The sequence below is a fragment of the Gopherus flavomarginatus genome, chromosome 5 (genome assembly GCF_025201925.1).
Source record: "Gopherus flavomarginatus isolate rGopFla2 chromosome 5, rGopFla2.mat.asm, whole genome shotgun sequence".
Taxonomy (NCBI): domain Eukaryota; kingdom Metazoa; phylum Chordata; order Testudines; family Testudinidae; genus Gopherus; species Gopherus flavomarginatus.
Window position 1 is genome coordinate 27,328,693 of NC_066621.1, and position 17,544 is coordinate 27,346,236.

General features: G+C 44.2%; 1 protein-coding gene across 3 annotated transcripts in view; it reads left to right on the forward strand.

The window, feature by feature from the left end:
* KDM5B (lysine demethylase 5B) overlaps nucleotides 1-17,544 on the forward strand; it is a 207,948-nt gene that overhangs the window by 178,618 nt on the left and 11,786 nt on the right. For all 3 annotated transcript variants that reach the window (XM_050956074.1, XM_050956076.1, XM_050956075.1), the window contains 2 exons: nucleotides 3,351-3,836; nucleotides 6,410-6,521. In XM_050956074.1, the coding sequence (XP_050812031.1) occupies nucleotides 3,351-3,836; nucleotides 6,410-6,521 (598 nt within the window). The remainder of the gene's footprint in view (nucleotides 1-3,350; nucleotides 3,837-6,409; nucleotides 6,522-17,544) is intronic.

The window sequence follows — 17,544 nt, forward strand, 5'->3', positions numbered from 1 at the left end:
TTCTTCATTAGCTGTTAGTTTTTTATTTATTTTTATTTTCTTATATTTTGACTAAGGTTCTTTGCACCCTCGTGCAGATTGTTGGTTCCAATATGTCGGAAACAAAGAGTGATATCAGGGCTCAAGAGTTGCATCTTTTGCCTTGATTTTCCGACTTCCAGATGCACCTTTGGCCTGCTTGGGGCAAGCTCATTGACCTTGTTTTTCCATATGCAGCACCTTCACTCTCAGGGTCAGAAAAGACTGTGAGAATTGCCTTCATGCTATGCAAATGGAGGAGCTAATAACAGCTTCAGCACTGAAATGCAGGGATCTGTAAGTGCTGGGAGACCACCCTCTGCTGCAACCTCCGAAGACTTTAGAAAACCTGGCAAAATCCTGAAGCAGATTTCAGCATCCTTGGCTGGAGCCAAACCTAAAATGTCAGTCACTGTGAATCCACAAAGACAGGGACTGACTGAGCTTAAACACTGGGCTTTGCTGGTGTCAACCTCTGGTTAGAGAACTGATCCTTAACAGCATACCCCTAAAGCTTGAGTACTTACTGTGCCATGTGCTGAAGTACAAACACATTCCTCTAAGGCCTCACCCTCAGAAGCCAGAGTCACAGTGAAGGGTAATATTGAGGACCAGAATCCTATTTTGAATACACACTCTGCACCAGGGTCAAGGCCTTCTGTTCCATGCTCTAAACATCTTCATAAGTCTGATGAGGCATCTGATGTTTCCTTGGAACCATCACTCCCTACTTGATCCATGTTTACTGTGTTGGCTCAGATTCATGGCATTAAGCCTCTGGGACATTCACATTCCAATCTGCCTTTGGCTCACAGTGTCAATCACAGCAAACAACTCGCTGGAAAACAATACTAAGAGTAATCATCGGTGTCTCACAGTCAAGCTGGAAGGGTATGTCAAGTGGGGTCCCGCAAGGATCTTTCTTGGGTCTGGTTCTATTAAGTATCTTCATAAATTACTTGGGTATGGTATAGAGAGTACACTTAAGAAGTTTGCAGATGATTCCAACCTTGGAGGGTTTGCAAGTACTTTGAGGGACAGAATTTGAATTCAAAATGATTTTGGCAAACTGGAGAATTAGTCTGAAATAAACAGAATGAAATTCAATAAGGACAAATGCAAAATACTGCACTTAAGATGGAATAATCAATTGCACAAATACAAAATGGAAAATGGCTGCCTAAGAAGGCATACTGCAGAAAAAGACCTGGAGGGTAATAGTGGATCATAAACTAAATATGAGTCAACATTGTAATACAGTTGCAAAAAAAGGCAAACATCATTTTAGGATATATTGACAGGAGTGCTGAAGGAAAGACAGAAGTAGTAGTTTTTCCACTCTTCTCAGCACTGATAGTCTCAACTGGAGTATTTTGTGTCCAGTCCTGAGCACCACAGTTTAGGAAAGATGTGGACAACTTGGAGAAAACACAGAGGAAAGCAACAAAAATGATTAAAGGTCTAAAAACCATGACAAGGAAAGACTGAAAAAAATGGGTTTGTTTAGCCTGGAGAAGAACAGTGCCGGGGGGGTAAAAGGTAGTTATAAAGAGCAGGATGATGCCTTGTCCTCAGTTGATAAGGAGAACAATTTAAGAAGTCATGGGCTTAAATTGCCACAAGGGAGATCTAGGTTAGACGTTAAGAATAACTTCCAAACTGTATGAGTAGATAAGCATAGAACATATTACCTAGGGAGGTTATAGAATCTCCATTATGAGAGGTTTTTATGTAAAGGTTAGACATACACAAGCCAGGTATAGTCTAGATAATAAGTAGTCTTGCCTCTGTGCAGAGGACTGGACTAGATAACCTGCTGAAGTCCCTTCTAGTCCTACATTTCTGCATTTCTGTTCTGATTGCCCCAGAATGGGTGACACAACATTGGTTGTTGGATCTACTGCAGCTCTCACAACAGTCTCCCCACAATTCCAGACCTGTTGACCTAGAAGAGAAATCAGATTTACCATCCAGACTTAGACTCTTTCCACTTGACAGCATGGGTTATAGGACTTTGACAGATCTGGCACCACCGTGTTTGGAGAAGGTACAGAAGAGTCTATTAAACTTCAGGAAGCATTGGACTTGCCTGGATTATGATCATAAGTAGAAAAGATTTTCTTTTTCGAGCATCCGGCAATAAAATAAACACAGGTTCAGCAGCTGTTCAATCCGTAATGGAGTACTTCATTTTAAATCCTTGGGACTATCCATATCATCAATAAAAGTACATCTCTCAGCCAACTCATCTCATCACAGCTTAGTCAGGCAAAACTCTCTGTATTTTGTAATAAAAAGGTTTTTGGATGCGTTTTAAAGTACATCTACCTATAGTTAGAGAACCCACACCAACACAGGACCTCAGTTTAGTACTTAGCTCATGAAGCCTCCCTTTATTATAGCTATCACTTCTGCTGCAGGCTCTCAAGGCTGACCCTCCCTCCCCCTTACGGTCTTTCACAAAGGTCCTCCTTCACACACCCCAAATTTCTCCAGGCGTCACTCCCCACTTAGGAGAAGCTAATCTACACACATTGGATGTTACAAGAGCATTACCCTGCTATTTGATTAGATCTGAGGAATACAGGAAATTGCCTAGACTGTCTCTTATGGGGAAATTCAGGCAGTGACATCCCAATGCCGTTCCAAGTGGGTTAGACTCTACTGAAGAGTGTTATAAACATGCCAGTGCTCCTCTTCCAGAAGTGTGTAGAGTGCACCCAACTAGAGTGAAGGCTGCTTCCTTATTATTGATCTGTAGAGGTCCCTCTTGAAGCTCAGTTTAGACCATCACCACACACTGTGCCTTAGATCTGACATCTAGATCAGATCCTCAGTTTGGTAAAGAAGTATTAAAATCTCTGTTTAACTAGGCCTTCTCATCTCACTATTTGGAAGGAGAAGCACTGTTTGCCAAACTCCCAGGAGTGGGAGTGTGCGTAGGCCACTGACAGAAGAAGTGAAGGTTACTCACCTGTAACCAGAGTTCTTTGAGATGGACTCTGCCCATTCATGCTCCCCATCCGGCTTCCCCTGTTCCTTGGAATCCTAGCTATAACTCTGGACCCAAGGAAGGTGGTAGAAGGAATTGAGGCAGATAGAGCCCCGAGCCCACTCTTACAGGCTCACCCTCCAAATGTTAGTATCAGGGATCATGAGAGCGTTTCAGCTGGCACTGTTACTGGAAGATCTAATGTGCATCATTGGCACATCTCAAGAGTGTGAATGTTCAGAGGTCACTCAAAAAACTCCAGTGACTAACCTACATTTAGAGAGGGATTCTGTTTTTGCTGATCCTGGAATTAAATGCATTTGTTTTAAATCCCTTGCAGATGGCTGCGCTTGGGGAAGCCCGTTTAAAGGAGATGGAGGCACTGCGTTCTCTGAGAGCAGCAAATGAAGGGAAGGTGCTATCTAATGAAGATGATGCAGAGATGAAAGTTTGCCTTTGCCAGAAAGAGCCAGCAGCACCAATGATACGATGTGAACTCTGCAGAGCGGTCTTTCATACCAGCTGTATTTCAGTGCCTAGTATTTTTCAGAGACCTTGTGTTTGGCTCTGTCCTCACTGCCATAGATCAGAAAAGCCACCTTTAGAAAAAATCCTCCCTTTACTGGCTTCCCTGCAGCGTATCCGTGTGAGGCTTCCTGAGGGAGATGCTTTACGGTATATGATAGAGAGAACTGTGAACTGGCAGCACAGAGCACAACAAATGTTATATTCAGGGAATCTAAAACTTATACAAGACAAAATTGGCTCAGGATTATTGTACAATAGATGGCAAGCCACAGCGTACCAGTTGCCAGAGACAAACAAGGTGAGATTGACTTTACTTCTAGGAGTGATCTGAGCTCAGCAAGAGCAGTTTGCCAAATTTCTTTGCATTTTGTAGATTCTACTTGAAACAGATTAATTATATATTCACGCAGTGTCTTCAAAAAAGTTTTATCATGGCAGATTATTATTGTATTGCTGGCTAATTCTCAAGTGTTGATCCCTCTACAACTTTGAGGAAATGGTTTTCCTTGTTAACTGGGGAGTATGCATGTATTATTCACCATGTTGTCCAGCAACTTGGAATGCTGCATTCCTCCCATGCTGGAACTGAGAATACTGCATCCTTCTCAATGACTATCCTTTTGGATTAAGTCTCTGCTGAAGATTTAGTATCCCTACTTATCCTGTTAAAGCACCATTTTGTGTGTGTGTACGCATGCATGCATGTGGAATGGGGGAGAGGGTGTAGCTGAGGGGGTGTAGAAGAAGTATATGTTAAGATGAGTAGAGCCTTTAACAACACAAGGTGGGGTGACAGGGTGTACGAAGAGTTTCATTTTCCTGAAAGAGGGGGACATAGTTTTCAGAAGTGCAGAATTGCTGTTATTTGGGTGTTAACAATCACAGTAAAGATGTTATGGGACCTCTAGGGGTAAAAGTTCCTTCAGCAAAACCAGACTTGATTTTTCTGATTTTTCTAAGGCAAAAAACAAACCCCAAAATACTTTAAAAGAAAAGTTTCAGGTCTTTGTGCATCAAAAAACAAACCACAAAACCTCCTTTGCAGGTCACTTTTAAGGTGTCTGTAGCTTGAAGTAAATCTCTCAACTGGCTGAAATGTCTTACTCTTGTTAGCCCAATCTTGTTCGATATCAGATTTGTCTATTTGGTCACTTTTGACCTGCCTAATTATGTTTTAAGAAATATTCTATCTGTTTTTGGTAGTCATGTAAATCACATACTTCTGCTACAAATTTTAAAATGGGGTCCATAAAATTAAGCACCCAAGTCCTTATTCAAGTGCCTAAATAAACTTGTCCTACTTGTTACGATTGCTGAGCAACCACAGGTCCCATTGAAGATAACCAGATAACTTACATATTTAAATACGTGACTTTAACCACCCAAGTTTGAATATCTTGGCTAATGGCTTTAGTGAAGAATGTGGAAGTTTTAGCTTAGTTTGAAAAAATTTGCTTAAGAAATAGTCATGAGCAGTTGGTTTAGGGCCAGATTTTCAAAGGTGTTGAGATGCCTAAAGATGCAGTTAGGCATCAAGTGGGGTTTTTAAAAGTGCCTAAATAGAGTAGGTGGTCTGAAATGGGCCATCTTGATTACCACTAAAAAAGTTTTTTTTCTCCTGCTGATAATTGCTCATCTTAATTAATTAGCTTCTTAGAGTTGGTAGGGCAACTCCTACCTTTTTATGTTCTCTGTATGTGTATATATATCTCCTTACTATATGTTCCATTCTATGCATCTGATGAAGTGGGCTGTAGCCCACGAAACCTTATGCTCAAATAAATTTGTTAGTCTCTAAGATGCCACAAGTACTCCTGTTTTTTTGCAGATACAGACTAACACGGCTGCTACTCTGAAACCGATCTAATTCCCAATGGTTTCCATTGAGATAGGCACCTAATCTGCTTGGTCATTTTTGAAAACTCCATTTGGTGCCTAGCTGCATCTTTAGGCACCTCAGTACCTTTGAAAATCTGGCACTTACTCTGTTTCCACCCTGTTATCCCTGTATTGAGTCCACTAAAGCATATCTTCCAGAAAGGCATCCCACCTGGATTTGAAGACATCAAGATATGAATAGAACCTAGGTCTACTGAGTCCCAAGCCAGTGCCCTAGCCACTGGACCACACTATGTCCTCCTATAAAAGAATATTTGTTTACACTGGGGTGTCAGACTTGTTTGGAGGAGAAGGTTGAATTCTAGATTTAATTGAAGTGTGTGGTCTAGCCTCAGTTCATAGCTGAAATGCCACTGAGATCAATGAAAGGTTAGTTCAGGAGAGAAAACAGTCTTTATTTAATAGCTACGAGTTACTTTCTAATCTGTGTGTTTTGATGCATGTTAATCTACACTTTAAACTGTCCTTGCAATTAATCCTGTGACTAGTACAGAATCTCAGTGCAAGAATTCCCGTCTCATTTTTAAGAAGTGAAGGAAATTAGATATAAAAGTTATATTAATGCAGCATTGGGACTGAGATTTTACAGACACCAAAGTCAAGAAAGTCTGTTATTCCCAGGTGACCATAACTTGGCTCCACTGTACATGCCCGCACTTTTCCATTAGAGATCTTATAAAGTGGTAGAAGAAGCTAGATCAATGCAGTGGGGACGCTTTGCATGGTCTCTGTGGAATCCATAATTCACAGCTTTTCATGTAAAAAGTCCAGCCATAACATGGCTTTTAATAAATTTCCAGATTTAAGGTGAAGGAGGATGCAAGGAATTTGATAGAATTAATGAGTTGTGATACTAAAAGTTAAAACTTTTCAAATAGAAATAAGTGTTTGTTTTGTTGCAATGTCTGACACATTTAACTAAAAATTTGTTATACAAAAAGGTATGTTTAATAAATGTTTCTCTTTCCTTAGGTATCTCAGACAATTGATGCAATGTCTTTTTCTCTGCCTCATGACTGGGATAACAGAACCATGTATTTACATTCTCCCTTTTCTTCAGGACAGAACTGCATTCCCTTTCATGGTTTGTTATGCTTCGCTTACATTTTTCAGTATATGACTGGGAGATCTGAAGCATAAAAATGGGGGCCCTGTCTTGTTCTCTGGTCCTTGCTTTTGAGTCATGGAGATTAGAGGGATTTGTTCATAAAGTCAGTTTGGGCTGAACCACAAGCTGGGAAGCTAGATGAATGGACATCATCTTTCTAAGGCAGGCCTCATAGTCTAGGAGCATGTTAATTCCCTGGGCAAGTAAATGGTAGAAAGGTAAGTGATGTGTCATTTTATTGATAAATATCTACAGAATCATAATTTCAATGGTGTCACTTTCTGCGGCATGACGGTGGGGTCTCACTGCCATCCCCGGGCTCCAAACGCCACGTCCTTCAGTTGGTTGAAATTTTGATAATACAATGTTTGCAGAAATGGCTTGAGTTGGGAGAACCCTTTCTCACATCAATACAATGGTACCAGACATGACAAACCTATAACAATTAAGAGGACATATATTCAAAAAATGTTCAAAAATCAATTTTTTAAATTGTAATTTAACAAAGGCTTGTCAAACGTATAGCCCTCACAAAGATAAATTGTGACCCTCAACTGACAGTACTGTGCTGTCAGTTAATGCACAGCACATACCTGATTAATATTTTGTAATGTTCCAGATTACCATAAATAGGAGTGCTTCAAGTTGATTCGCCATCATCAGCAAAAAATAAGCAGTTTAGTGGTATTGATTGTCAACTTTGTTTATTATTTCAAAAGAGTTGTAGTGAGGCAATGGTTAAGACGTCAGCATCCAGCCAGAAATTACTGGAATCCATCCGCAAACGGTATGCGCATTGTTACATAACATACATGACATAACTAATTACAATACCAAAGTAATTTATTACAAAATTCTTGTTTTTACTTTGGTCTTGATAGTTTTAGACATCAATGGGGAAATGAAGCATACCGACTAGTTGTTGAATCTTTGGACAATACCACCGCGGAGGACTGGTTAAACACAACATTTAGTGGCATCTTACATGCTATAAGACATGCGCGCATAAACTGAATTTAGGAAGGTTGGAAAGGAAGTATATCAAGCATCAGGAAAAAGTTGAAGATGCTGGGACAAGTGCCCGCTGTGGGCAAGGTTCACCTTACACTAGATCTGCTGCAGCAGCACAGGAGCCAGCAAACAGAGCTGTGAACAGTGGAGTTGCAGTAGGAGTTTGCAAGTGGAGTTTGCAGAGGAGACTAAGAGACCTAGGCAGAGGAATAGACAGGCTAGTGAAGGGAGTGGATGGTGTTCTGCCAGTGTTCTGATGCCTGTTGGGGGTTTGTTTTGCTGTGGCTGGTGGTGGTTTGCTTTGGTTTGTGTTTCCTGGACTAACAGGTTTTAGGTGGGAAGGCTTTGACCGATACAGACTCAGCACTGAAAGACACAATGAGGATGACTGGATGTAGAAGCTGCGGCATGTACATGATCCTGGATGGGGTACCTGAAAAGAGTTTCGTCTGCATGAAGTGCCACCTGATAGAGTTGATGGAAGAAAAGATCCGAGGATTGGAGATGCAAGTGGAAACTCTGGTTGAGTTTAGAAGGGGGTTCGAGCAAATGATGGAGCAAAGACATGAGGAGGCTGAAGGGAAAAGCTCAGGCTTGCAGGTGGAAGCAGGACCAAAGAATTCTGAGGAGACACTGCTGGGTAAGGAAAGTGGATAGTGGAAGCATGTGACTAAGAGAACCAGGCAGAGGAAAAGATGGGCCAGTGAAGGGTAGTCCTATAGCAAGAGGGGAAGAGTCAATGGAGACAACACCAAATATGAGCCCCAGGGGGATATGGAATGGGTTGCGGAGGATTGCAAGGGACAATAGAATTCGAGAGGACTTGCAGCCAGAGGGAACAGGGTATAGACTGGAGAATCGCACCATCATCAGGAAAAGGCAGGAGAACAGAAGAGTGTGCTGTGTGCCTGGTGCTAAGATACGGGATGTGGACCTGAGGCTGAAAAAGGATCCTAATGGGAGCAGGAAAGAATCCGCTGATTATCCTTCGTATGGGAATGAATGATAGAGCTAGATTCTTGCTGGAACATATCAAGGGAGACTATGCCAGGCTGGGGAAGACGCTTAAGGAAATCGAGGCTCAGGTGATCTTCAGTGGGATACTGCCCGTTCTTAGAGAGAGGCAACAAAGGTGTGACAAGATTATGGCAATCAATAGATGGCTCAGGCAGTGGTGCTGTAAGTTGGGCTTTGGGATGTATGGCCACTTGGAAGTATTCATGGACAGAGGACTTTTCTCTAGGGATGGACTTCACCTGAGTAAGGAGGGAAATAGACTTCTAGGATGGAGGCTGGCACAACTGATTGAGAGGTTTAAACTAGGAATTTGGGGGAGATGGTTGGGAGATGTCCAAGTAATCTCCACACTGGAATTTAACATTGAGAGGGAAGAAAACAAAATAAGAAAGGATACAGCCATGGGCAGGAGAATGGACATAAGGAGGAAGGGTAGCGTAGATACCAGTCTAATAAGTGATACTGGTGGTAGAATGTCTGTGCCAAATCGGGTAGAGAATGACAGTGAAGCCAAACGGCAAAAATTAACATGTTTGTACACTAATGAGAGGAGCCTACGTAACAAAATGGAGGAACTAGAGCTACTGGTGCAAGAAGTGAAACCAGATATTATAGGGATAACAGAAACATTGTGGAATAATAATCATGACTAGAGTACAGGTATTGAAGGCTGTGTGCTGTTTAGGAAAGACAGAAATAAAGGCAAAAGTGGTGGAGTAGCATTGTATATCAGTGATGAGGTAGACTGTAAAGAAAGAAGTAGTGATGGAATGGATAAGACAGAGTCTGTCTGGGCAAAAATCACATTGGGAAAGAAAGCTACTAGAGCTTCCCCTGAGAGAGTGCTTGGGGTGTGCTACAGTCTGCCGGGATCCGATTTGGATATGGATAGAGACCTTTTTAATGAAGTAAACACTAATGGGAATTGTGTGATCATGGGAGACTTTAACTTCCCAGATATAGACTGGAGGACAAGTGCTAGTAATAATAATAGGGCTCAGATTTTCCTGGATGTAATAGCTGATGGATTCCCTCACCAAGTAGTTGAAGAACCAACAAGAGGGGGATGCCATTTTAGATTTGTTTTTGGTGAGTAATGAGGACCTCATAGAAGAAATGGTTGTAGGGGATAACCTTGGTTCGAGTGATCGTGAGCTAATTCAGTTCAAACTAGATGGAAGGATAAACAAAAATAGATCTGGGACTAGGGTTTTTTATTTCAAAAGGGCTAACTTTAAAGAATTAAGGAAATTTAGTTAGGGAAGTGGATTGGACTGAAGAACTTGTGGATCTAAAGGCAGAGGAGGCCTGGAATTACTTCAAGTCAAAGTTGCAGAAACTATCAGAAGTCTGCATCCCAAGAAAGGGAAAGAATTTATATGCTGGAGTAGACCAAGCTGGATGAGCAAGCATCTCAGAGAGGTGATTAAGAAAAAGCAGAAAACCTACAAGGAGTGGAAGATGGAAGGAATTAGCAAGGAAAGCTGCCTTATTGAGGTCAGAACATGTAGGGATTAAGTGAGAAAGACCAAAAGCCATGTAGAGTTGGACCTTGCAAAGGGAATTAAAACCAATAGTAAAAGGTTCTCTAGCCATATAAATAAGAAGAAAACAAAGACAGAAGAAGCAGGACCGCTAAACACTGAGTATGGAGTGGAGGTTAAGGATAATCTAGGCATGGCCCAATATCTAAAGAAATGCTTTGCCTCAGTCTTTAATGAGGAGCTTAGGGATAATGGTAGGATGACAAATGGGAATGAGGATATGGAGGTAGATATTACCACATCCGAGGTAGAAGCCAAACTTGAACAGCTTAATGGGACTAAATCGGGGGACCCAGATAATCTTCATCCAAGAATATTAAAGGAACTGGCACATGAAATTACAAGCCTATTAGCAAGAATTTTCAATGAATCAGTAAACTCAGGGGTTGTGCCTTACGACTGGAGAATTGCTAACATAGTTCCTATTTTTAAGAAAGGAAAAAAGGTGATCTGAGTAACTATAGGCCTGTTAGTTTGACATCTGTAATATGCAAGGTCTTGGAAAAAGTTTTGAAGGAGAAAGTAGTTAAGGACATTGAGGTCAATGGTAATTGGGACAAAATACAACATGTTTTACAAAAGGTAGATCGTGCCAAACCAACCTGATCTCCTTCTTTGAGAAGGTAACAGATTTTTTTTACACAAATGAAACGCAGTGGATCTAATTTACCTTGATTTCAGTAAGGTATTTGATTTGGTTCCACATGGGGAGTTATTAATTAAATTGGAAAAGATGGGGATGAATATGAAAATTGAAAGGTGGATAAGGAACTGGTTAAAAGGGAAACTACAACGGATCATACTGAAAGGTGAACTGTCAGGCTGGAAGGAGGTTACTAGTGGAGTCCCTCACGGATCGGTTTTGGGACCAATCTTGTTTAATCTTTTTATTACTGACCGTGGCACAAAAAGTGGGAATGTGCTAATAAAGTTTGTGGATGACACAAAGCTGGGAGGTATTGCTAACACAGAGAAGGACCAGGATGTCATACAGGAAGACTGGATGACCTTGTAAATTGGAGTAATAGTAATAGGATGAAATTTAACAGTGAAAAGTGCAAGGTCATGCATTTAGGGATTAATAAAAATAACTTTGGTTATAAATTGGGGACACATCAGTTGGAAGTAACAGAGGAGGAGAAGGACCTCAGGGTATTGGTTAATCACAGGATAACTATGAGCCACCAATGTGACATGACCGTTAAAAAAGATAATGCGGTCTTGGGATGCATCAGGCGAGGTATTTCCAGTAGAGATAAGAAGGGTTAGTACCGTTATACAGGCACTGATGAGACTTCATCTGGAATGTTACGTGCAGTTTTGGTCTCCCATGTTTAAGATGGATGAATTCAAACTGGAACAGGTACAGAGAAGGGCTACTAGGATGATCCGAGGAATGGAAAACCTGTCTTATGAAAGGAGACTCAAAGAGCTTGGTTTGTTTAGCCTAACCAAAAGAAGGCTGAGGGGAGATATGATTGCTCTTTATAAATATATCAGAGGGGAAAATATCGGGGAGGGAGAGGAATTATTTAAGCTTAGTACCAATGTGGACACAAAAACAAATGGATATAAACTGGACACTAGGAAGTTTAGACTTGAATTAGATGAAGGTTTCTAACCATTAGAGGAGTGAAGTTCTGGAACAGCCTTCCAAGGGGAGTAGTGAGGGCAAAAGACATATCTGGCTTCAAGACTAAGCTTGATAAGTTTATGAAGGGGATAGATAATGGGATAGCCTAATTTTGGCAATTAATTGATCTTTGATTATTAGCAGGTAAATATGCCCAATGGTCTGTGATGGGATGTTAGGTGGGGTGAGATCTGAGTTATTACAGAGAATTCTTTCCTGGATGCTGGCTGGTGAGTCTTGCCCACGTGCTCAGGGTTTAACTGATTTCCCTGGAGGAAAATTCCTTCCCGACCCCAAATATGGCAGATTGGCAGAGGCCCTGGAGGTTTTTTGCCTTCCTCTGCAGCATGGGGCACAGGTCACTTGCTGGAGAATTCTCTGCACCTTGAGGTCTTTAAACCACGATTTGAGGACTTCAGTAACTCAGACATAGGTTAGGGGTTTGTTCCAGGAGTGGGTGGGTGAGATTCTGTGGCCTGCATTGTGCAGGAGGTCAGACTAGATGATCATAATGGTTCCTTCTGACCTTAGTCTGTGAGTCTATAAGAACATCTGCTTCTTCTGTGGGAAGTCAGAAGGCACCCATTAAGCACTGTTTCAACACATGAGATGAGTGAGAAACTGTATGAAGCAGTCAAATTTTGGTGAGAATGTTGAATGGAAAATAAAGGAAAGTGGTGCCCCACATATGATATTGTGTATCACGTTGAGTGTCACACCAAGAATGTATGTAAAACATACTTATTTTTCTACTGCAAACTGTGGGACTCAGCTGGAATTGATAAATTGCTATGTAGGTGCTTTGAATGGGATTGAAGAGGAACAAATGTTTAGCAGAAAGGCTCCTAAAGTATTTATTGAAGATGAACTATAGGATGTGGACACAGTTTTAGCAATCCTGTCTGCAGAAATGAAACACAGCACATATCCTTAAAAGATCCAAAAAATGTGGCCCTATCAAAAGCAAATGCATGTCTTGCATGGACTTTCTAAGCCAGCACTTACTGACAATGTGACTGGTACCTTATTGCAGCAAAGGCCTTTCTGCATAGCAGTTAGAGAGAGTATGGCCGAAGTACAAGCTCTCAACAAACCGTTAACACCTGCCAAGTCTTGGCTGAACACTTTATTATGAAGACACAGGAAATACTGAATCTATGACACAGTCCACCTCCTGTTTGAAATGAATGCAGAGGAATCAATTAAAAATGTTACCGAAAAGAAGAGACTTTATGATATTGCACCTATTCAATACAAAATCATTGACTCCACGATCATCTCAAATGTCACAATGAAGAAGTTACTGTCACATACTCTCATGAAGGACAAGTTAACCCTATATTTTACAGGAAAAACATTCCAGCATGCGAAAAATTGCTCAAAGAATTTTGTCATTTCCTGATGTAATGAAGCTACTTCCTCACACTATTCAGTGAAGTTCCTTCGTAGTTCTCATTTGGAGGTTGTCGTTAAAATTATGTTGCATGCCATCAATACTGCAGAGAGAGGTGCTACTGAACTCCAGATTTTTGTACCAGACACACATGTTCTAGTGCTCTCTGCGAGGCACTACCTAAGACTTTCACGAGATTGTTTTTTTGTGCTTGTTGGGGAACAGAATTGCTCTATGTCCCTTAGAGATGTGTTCCTATTACTCAGACTATTAAAAGTCACTGCACTCCCAGGCTTCTGCGCCCTCTCAGGATGCGGCACTACTGGAAGGTGGACTGGAAAGATAAAATTATCTTAGTGGACAGTATTTGATTCAGTCTCCGAAGGTACTCTGCTTGCTCTGAAGGTGCTTGGAATGGCTGAGACAGTCACTTATTAGTTCATAAATGCACTGGAGGCATTCATGTGCCTGACTTACAATTTGAAGACCAGCATTATGACACTTGCAGAGCTATGTTGGTGGACATTTTCCAAGAAGCAGGCAAACTGAGAAGAATTGCCACTAAGATGGGGTGCAGTTATACCTGCTATTAAGAGGGCAAATTGTCACGCAATGGAATGGCTCTGGGATGATTTAGTGCATCCAAAGCTACCCTTCCCAACCGGGCATGGATGGGTCTTCGAGGATGGAGTAATCATATCAATTACATGTGAAATATGATGCACTTCTAAATCAGTCTTTCAGCTAATCAACTGCTTGTGCAAAGATCAGATGATAACCACACGGCAAATGTTGGGCCAGCAACCTGTCTTGTATGGAGGTACGCAAGAGCAGCATGGATGAGGATCAATATGATAATGTGTTTAGCAGTGGTTCCTTAGACAGAGACGACACTATGATGTTTTTAGTCCTATATGACCAGGCTGACTTCCCTAGGTTTACCAAAAGTCAGTGTCTCTTTTTTGTTATGTAAGCAATGCATCCCTGTTGTAAAGGATAATTTTAAAAAGTTGATTTCTAAATACACCTCTACCTCGATAAAATGCTGTCCTTGGGAGCCAAAAAATCTTACTGCGTTATAGATGAAACTGCGTTATATCAAACTTGCTTTGATGCACCGGAGTGTGCAGCCCCACCCCCCCGGAGCACCACTTTACCTCCTTATGTCCGAATTCATGTTATATTGGGTCGCGATATATTGAGGTAGAGGTGTATTTTTCTCAAATATGTATCTACATAATTGTTCTAGGGTTGTCATGTTTGGTACCAGTGGTCCATGGAAGAAAGGTCTTTCGAATGATACCCAACTTGACCCATTTCCAGCAACATTGTATTATCAAAAATTCAATCAATCGGAGGGCCTGGAGCTGGGAGCCAGGCAGGCAGTGAGTACCTGCTGCCATGCTGCAGAGGATGACACTATTGAAATGGTGCTTCTGTAGATTTTTACTAATCAAATGACACCTCCATTATCGTACTGATCTGTTCTTCTTCGAGTGATTGCTCATATCCATTCCAGTTAGGTGTGTGTGCCGCACGTGCACGCTTGTCGGAAGATTTTTACCCTAGCAACTCCGGTGGGTCGGCAGGTCACCCCCTGGAGCGGCGCCACCATGGCACTGGATATATACCCCTGCCGACCTGTCCGTTCCTCAGTTCCTTCTTACCGCCCGTGTCGGTCGTTGGAACAGTGGAGCGCGGCTTAGCTGTCCTCCACTTCCCTAGCTTCTCTTTGTTCATCTGATCTCTTGTTGTGTATAGTTGACTTAGTCCATTGTATAATTAGTTTTATAGTTGCTAGTTAGTTGTTGTACATAGTTTAGTGGGGTTTGGGCTCTAGCCCTTCCCCACATCCGGTGTCCGGGCCCATGCCCGGTTCACCAGGGTTTAAACCGTGCTCGGCCTGTAAAAAGCAGAGGCCAACAAGCGATCCCCACGACCTTTGCTTAAAGTGCCTCGGGGAATCGCACATCTCCGACAAGTGCTGCATTTGCAAGGCCTTTAAGCCGCGGACTAAAAAGGAGAGAGACTTTCAGGTAAAGACTCTCCTTATGGCGGCAGCCCTTAACCCTCCGTCCTCGGCACCGAGCGCTAACAGTGCTCCTCCGGCACCAGACCGCGCCACCAAGACACCTCGGCACCAGCCTTCTCCGGCGCAGGGACCTGACCGAAGGCCTTCAACTTCCTCCACACCTTCAGTGCAGACTCGTCCGGATTGCCCGGCACCTACCCTGCCGCGGCACTGACGACTGTGGTACCGTTGATTCCGGTCCTGAGAGGGCCCTCGAGTCTGGTCCAGGAGAGCTCCCCGGTGAGACCTGTTGTCGAGCTGACTGTCCCCTCCACGCCGGAGACATTCTGCTCAGCCAGGGACCTTATTGCGATGACTGAATCTGCCCTGCCTCAACCCCCGGCACCGCCGGTGCGGGTTCTCCATTCCAGAGGCAAGCCTGCCGCTATGAGGCCTCCTTCGCTGGAGTCGACGAGCCGGCACCGGTCCCGATCCAGGTCCCAGCACCGCTCCAGGTCTCGTGGTCGGTCCTGATCTCGACGCCGCTCGCAGTCCTGGCACCGCTCACTCAGGCGGCACCGGTCATACTCACGGCACAGATCCACCTCTCATCCCAGTCGGTACTCTCGATACCGCTCCGGCTCTAGGCACCGCTCCCGGCACCGAGACTCTTGCAGCCGGTCCCGTCGTAGACGCTTGAGATCCAGGTTGACCTCCCGGCACCGCGCTGGTTGCAGGTCCCGGTCTCAGTCTCGGCACTGATGCGATTCCCGGTACCGATCCCCGGCACTGAGGAGATCTCCAACGACGGGAGCGAGGGACTCATACCAGCCTCATTCGGCTCCTCCATGGCCGTCCCAACAGCCGTCCCTGTCATCTCAGGCGGACAGTGTATATGCCTCGGACACCGACGTGCCTGCTGTCTTGTTCAGCGAGTCCCAGCCTCACGATCATGGTCCGCAGCAGTGGGGATTCTGGACACCCTGGGTGTACCATCAGGCCCAAGGCCCTCCCCTAGGTCCACCGCGCTCGTCAGCCTTGGAACACAGGGCACCGGAGGCCACGATTACATGCCCTCCCCCTCCTACTATGGAGGAAGGGTTGACCCAGCCTCAGGACTCCGATGTCCCCAGGGAGACGGACGCGATGCTTCAGGCGGAGCCCTCATCAGACCCGCTCGTTCCAGGTCTCTCCTCCTTCATCCTCCCCTGACAAGGCTCTAGCTGGAACCTCGTTAGCCAGCCCTCCTCCAATTGATCTCAGGGCCCACCAGGACCTCCTCAGGCGTGTTGCACAGAACATGAACTTACAAGCCGAGGCGGTCCCAGAGGTCCAAGACCCAGTGGTGGACATATTGTCATCCGATGCCCCCACTAGAGTGGCTCTCCCATTTATCAAGACCATACAGGCCAATGCCACTACAATATGGCAGTCTCCGGCCTCTGTTCCGCCTGCTGCACGAGGAATAGAGCGCAAATACATGGTGCCCTCAAAGGGCTATGAATATCTATATGTACATCCTTCTCCTTGCTCCTTTGTCGTCCAGTCGGTTAACGAGAGGGAGCGCCAAGGCCAGCAGGCCCCAGCCCCTAAATCGAAGGACGCAAGGCACATGGATTTGCTTGCTTGTAAAGTTTACTCTGCGGGAGCCCTCCAGCTCTGGGTGTCCAACCAGCAAGCCCTCCTTAGCCGCTATAGCTACAACACCTGGGCGGCGGCAGACAAATTTAAGGAGCTGCTTCCTCAGGACGCACGGCAGGAGTTCTCGGCGATCCTCGACAAGGGGAAAAAGGTCGCGAGAACTTCCCTCCAAGCTTCCCTGGACGCCGCGGACTCAGCCGCCCTGACTCTGGCTTCTGGCATGACTATGTGCCGTATCTCGTGGCTGCAGGTCTCCGGCCTCCCCCTGGAGCTCCAGCACACTATTCAGGACCTTCCATTCAAGGGCCAAGGGCTGTTTTCGGACAAAACTGACCCTAGGCTGCAGAACCTAAAAGACAACAGGGTCATTATGCGCTCGTTAGGGATGCACACGCCTGTAACTCAGCACAGGCCCTGCCAACCCCAACAGCACCGCCCTTACCCTCAACCCCGGCAGAGACAAGACTTCGCCAGATGGCGAGGCAGAAACGGCCACCAGAGGCAATCAGGCAACCAAGGGGGACAGAACCAAAGCTCCTCCAAGCCTTCCTCCGGGCGAAAACCTTCCTTTTGAAGGTGCTCCCAAGGGCGTTGTACCAGTTTCTTTAAAGGATCCGTCCCGCCCTTTTCCAACCGGCTTTCTTCTTTCCTCCCTGCGTGGTCCCAGCTAACATCAGATCGTTGGGTCCTACGCACGTTGGAACTTGGATACCATCTGCAATTTATTTCAACCCCCCCTTTCCATCCCC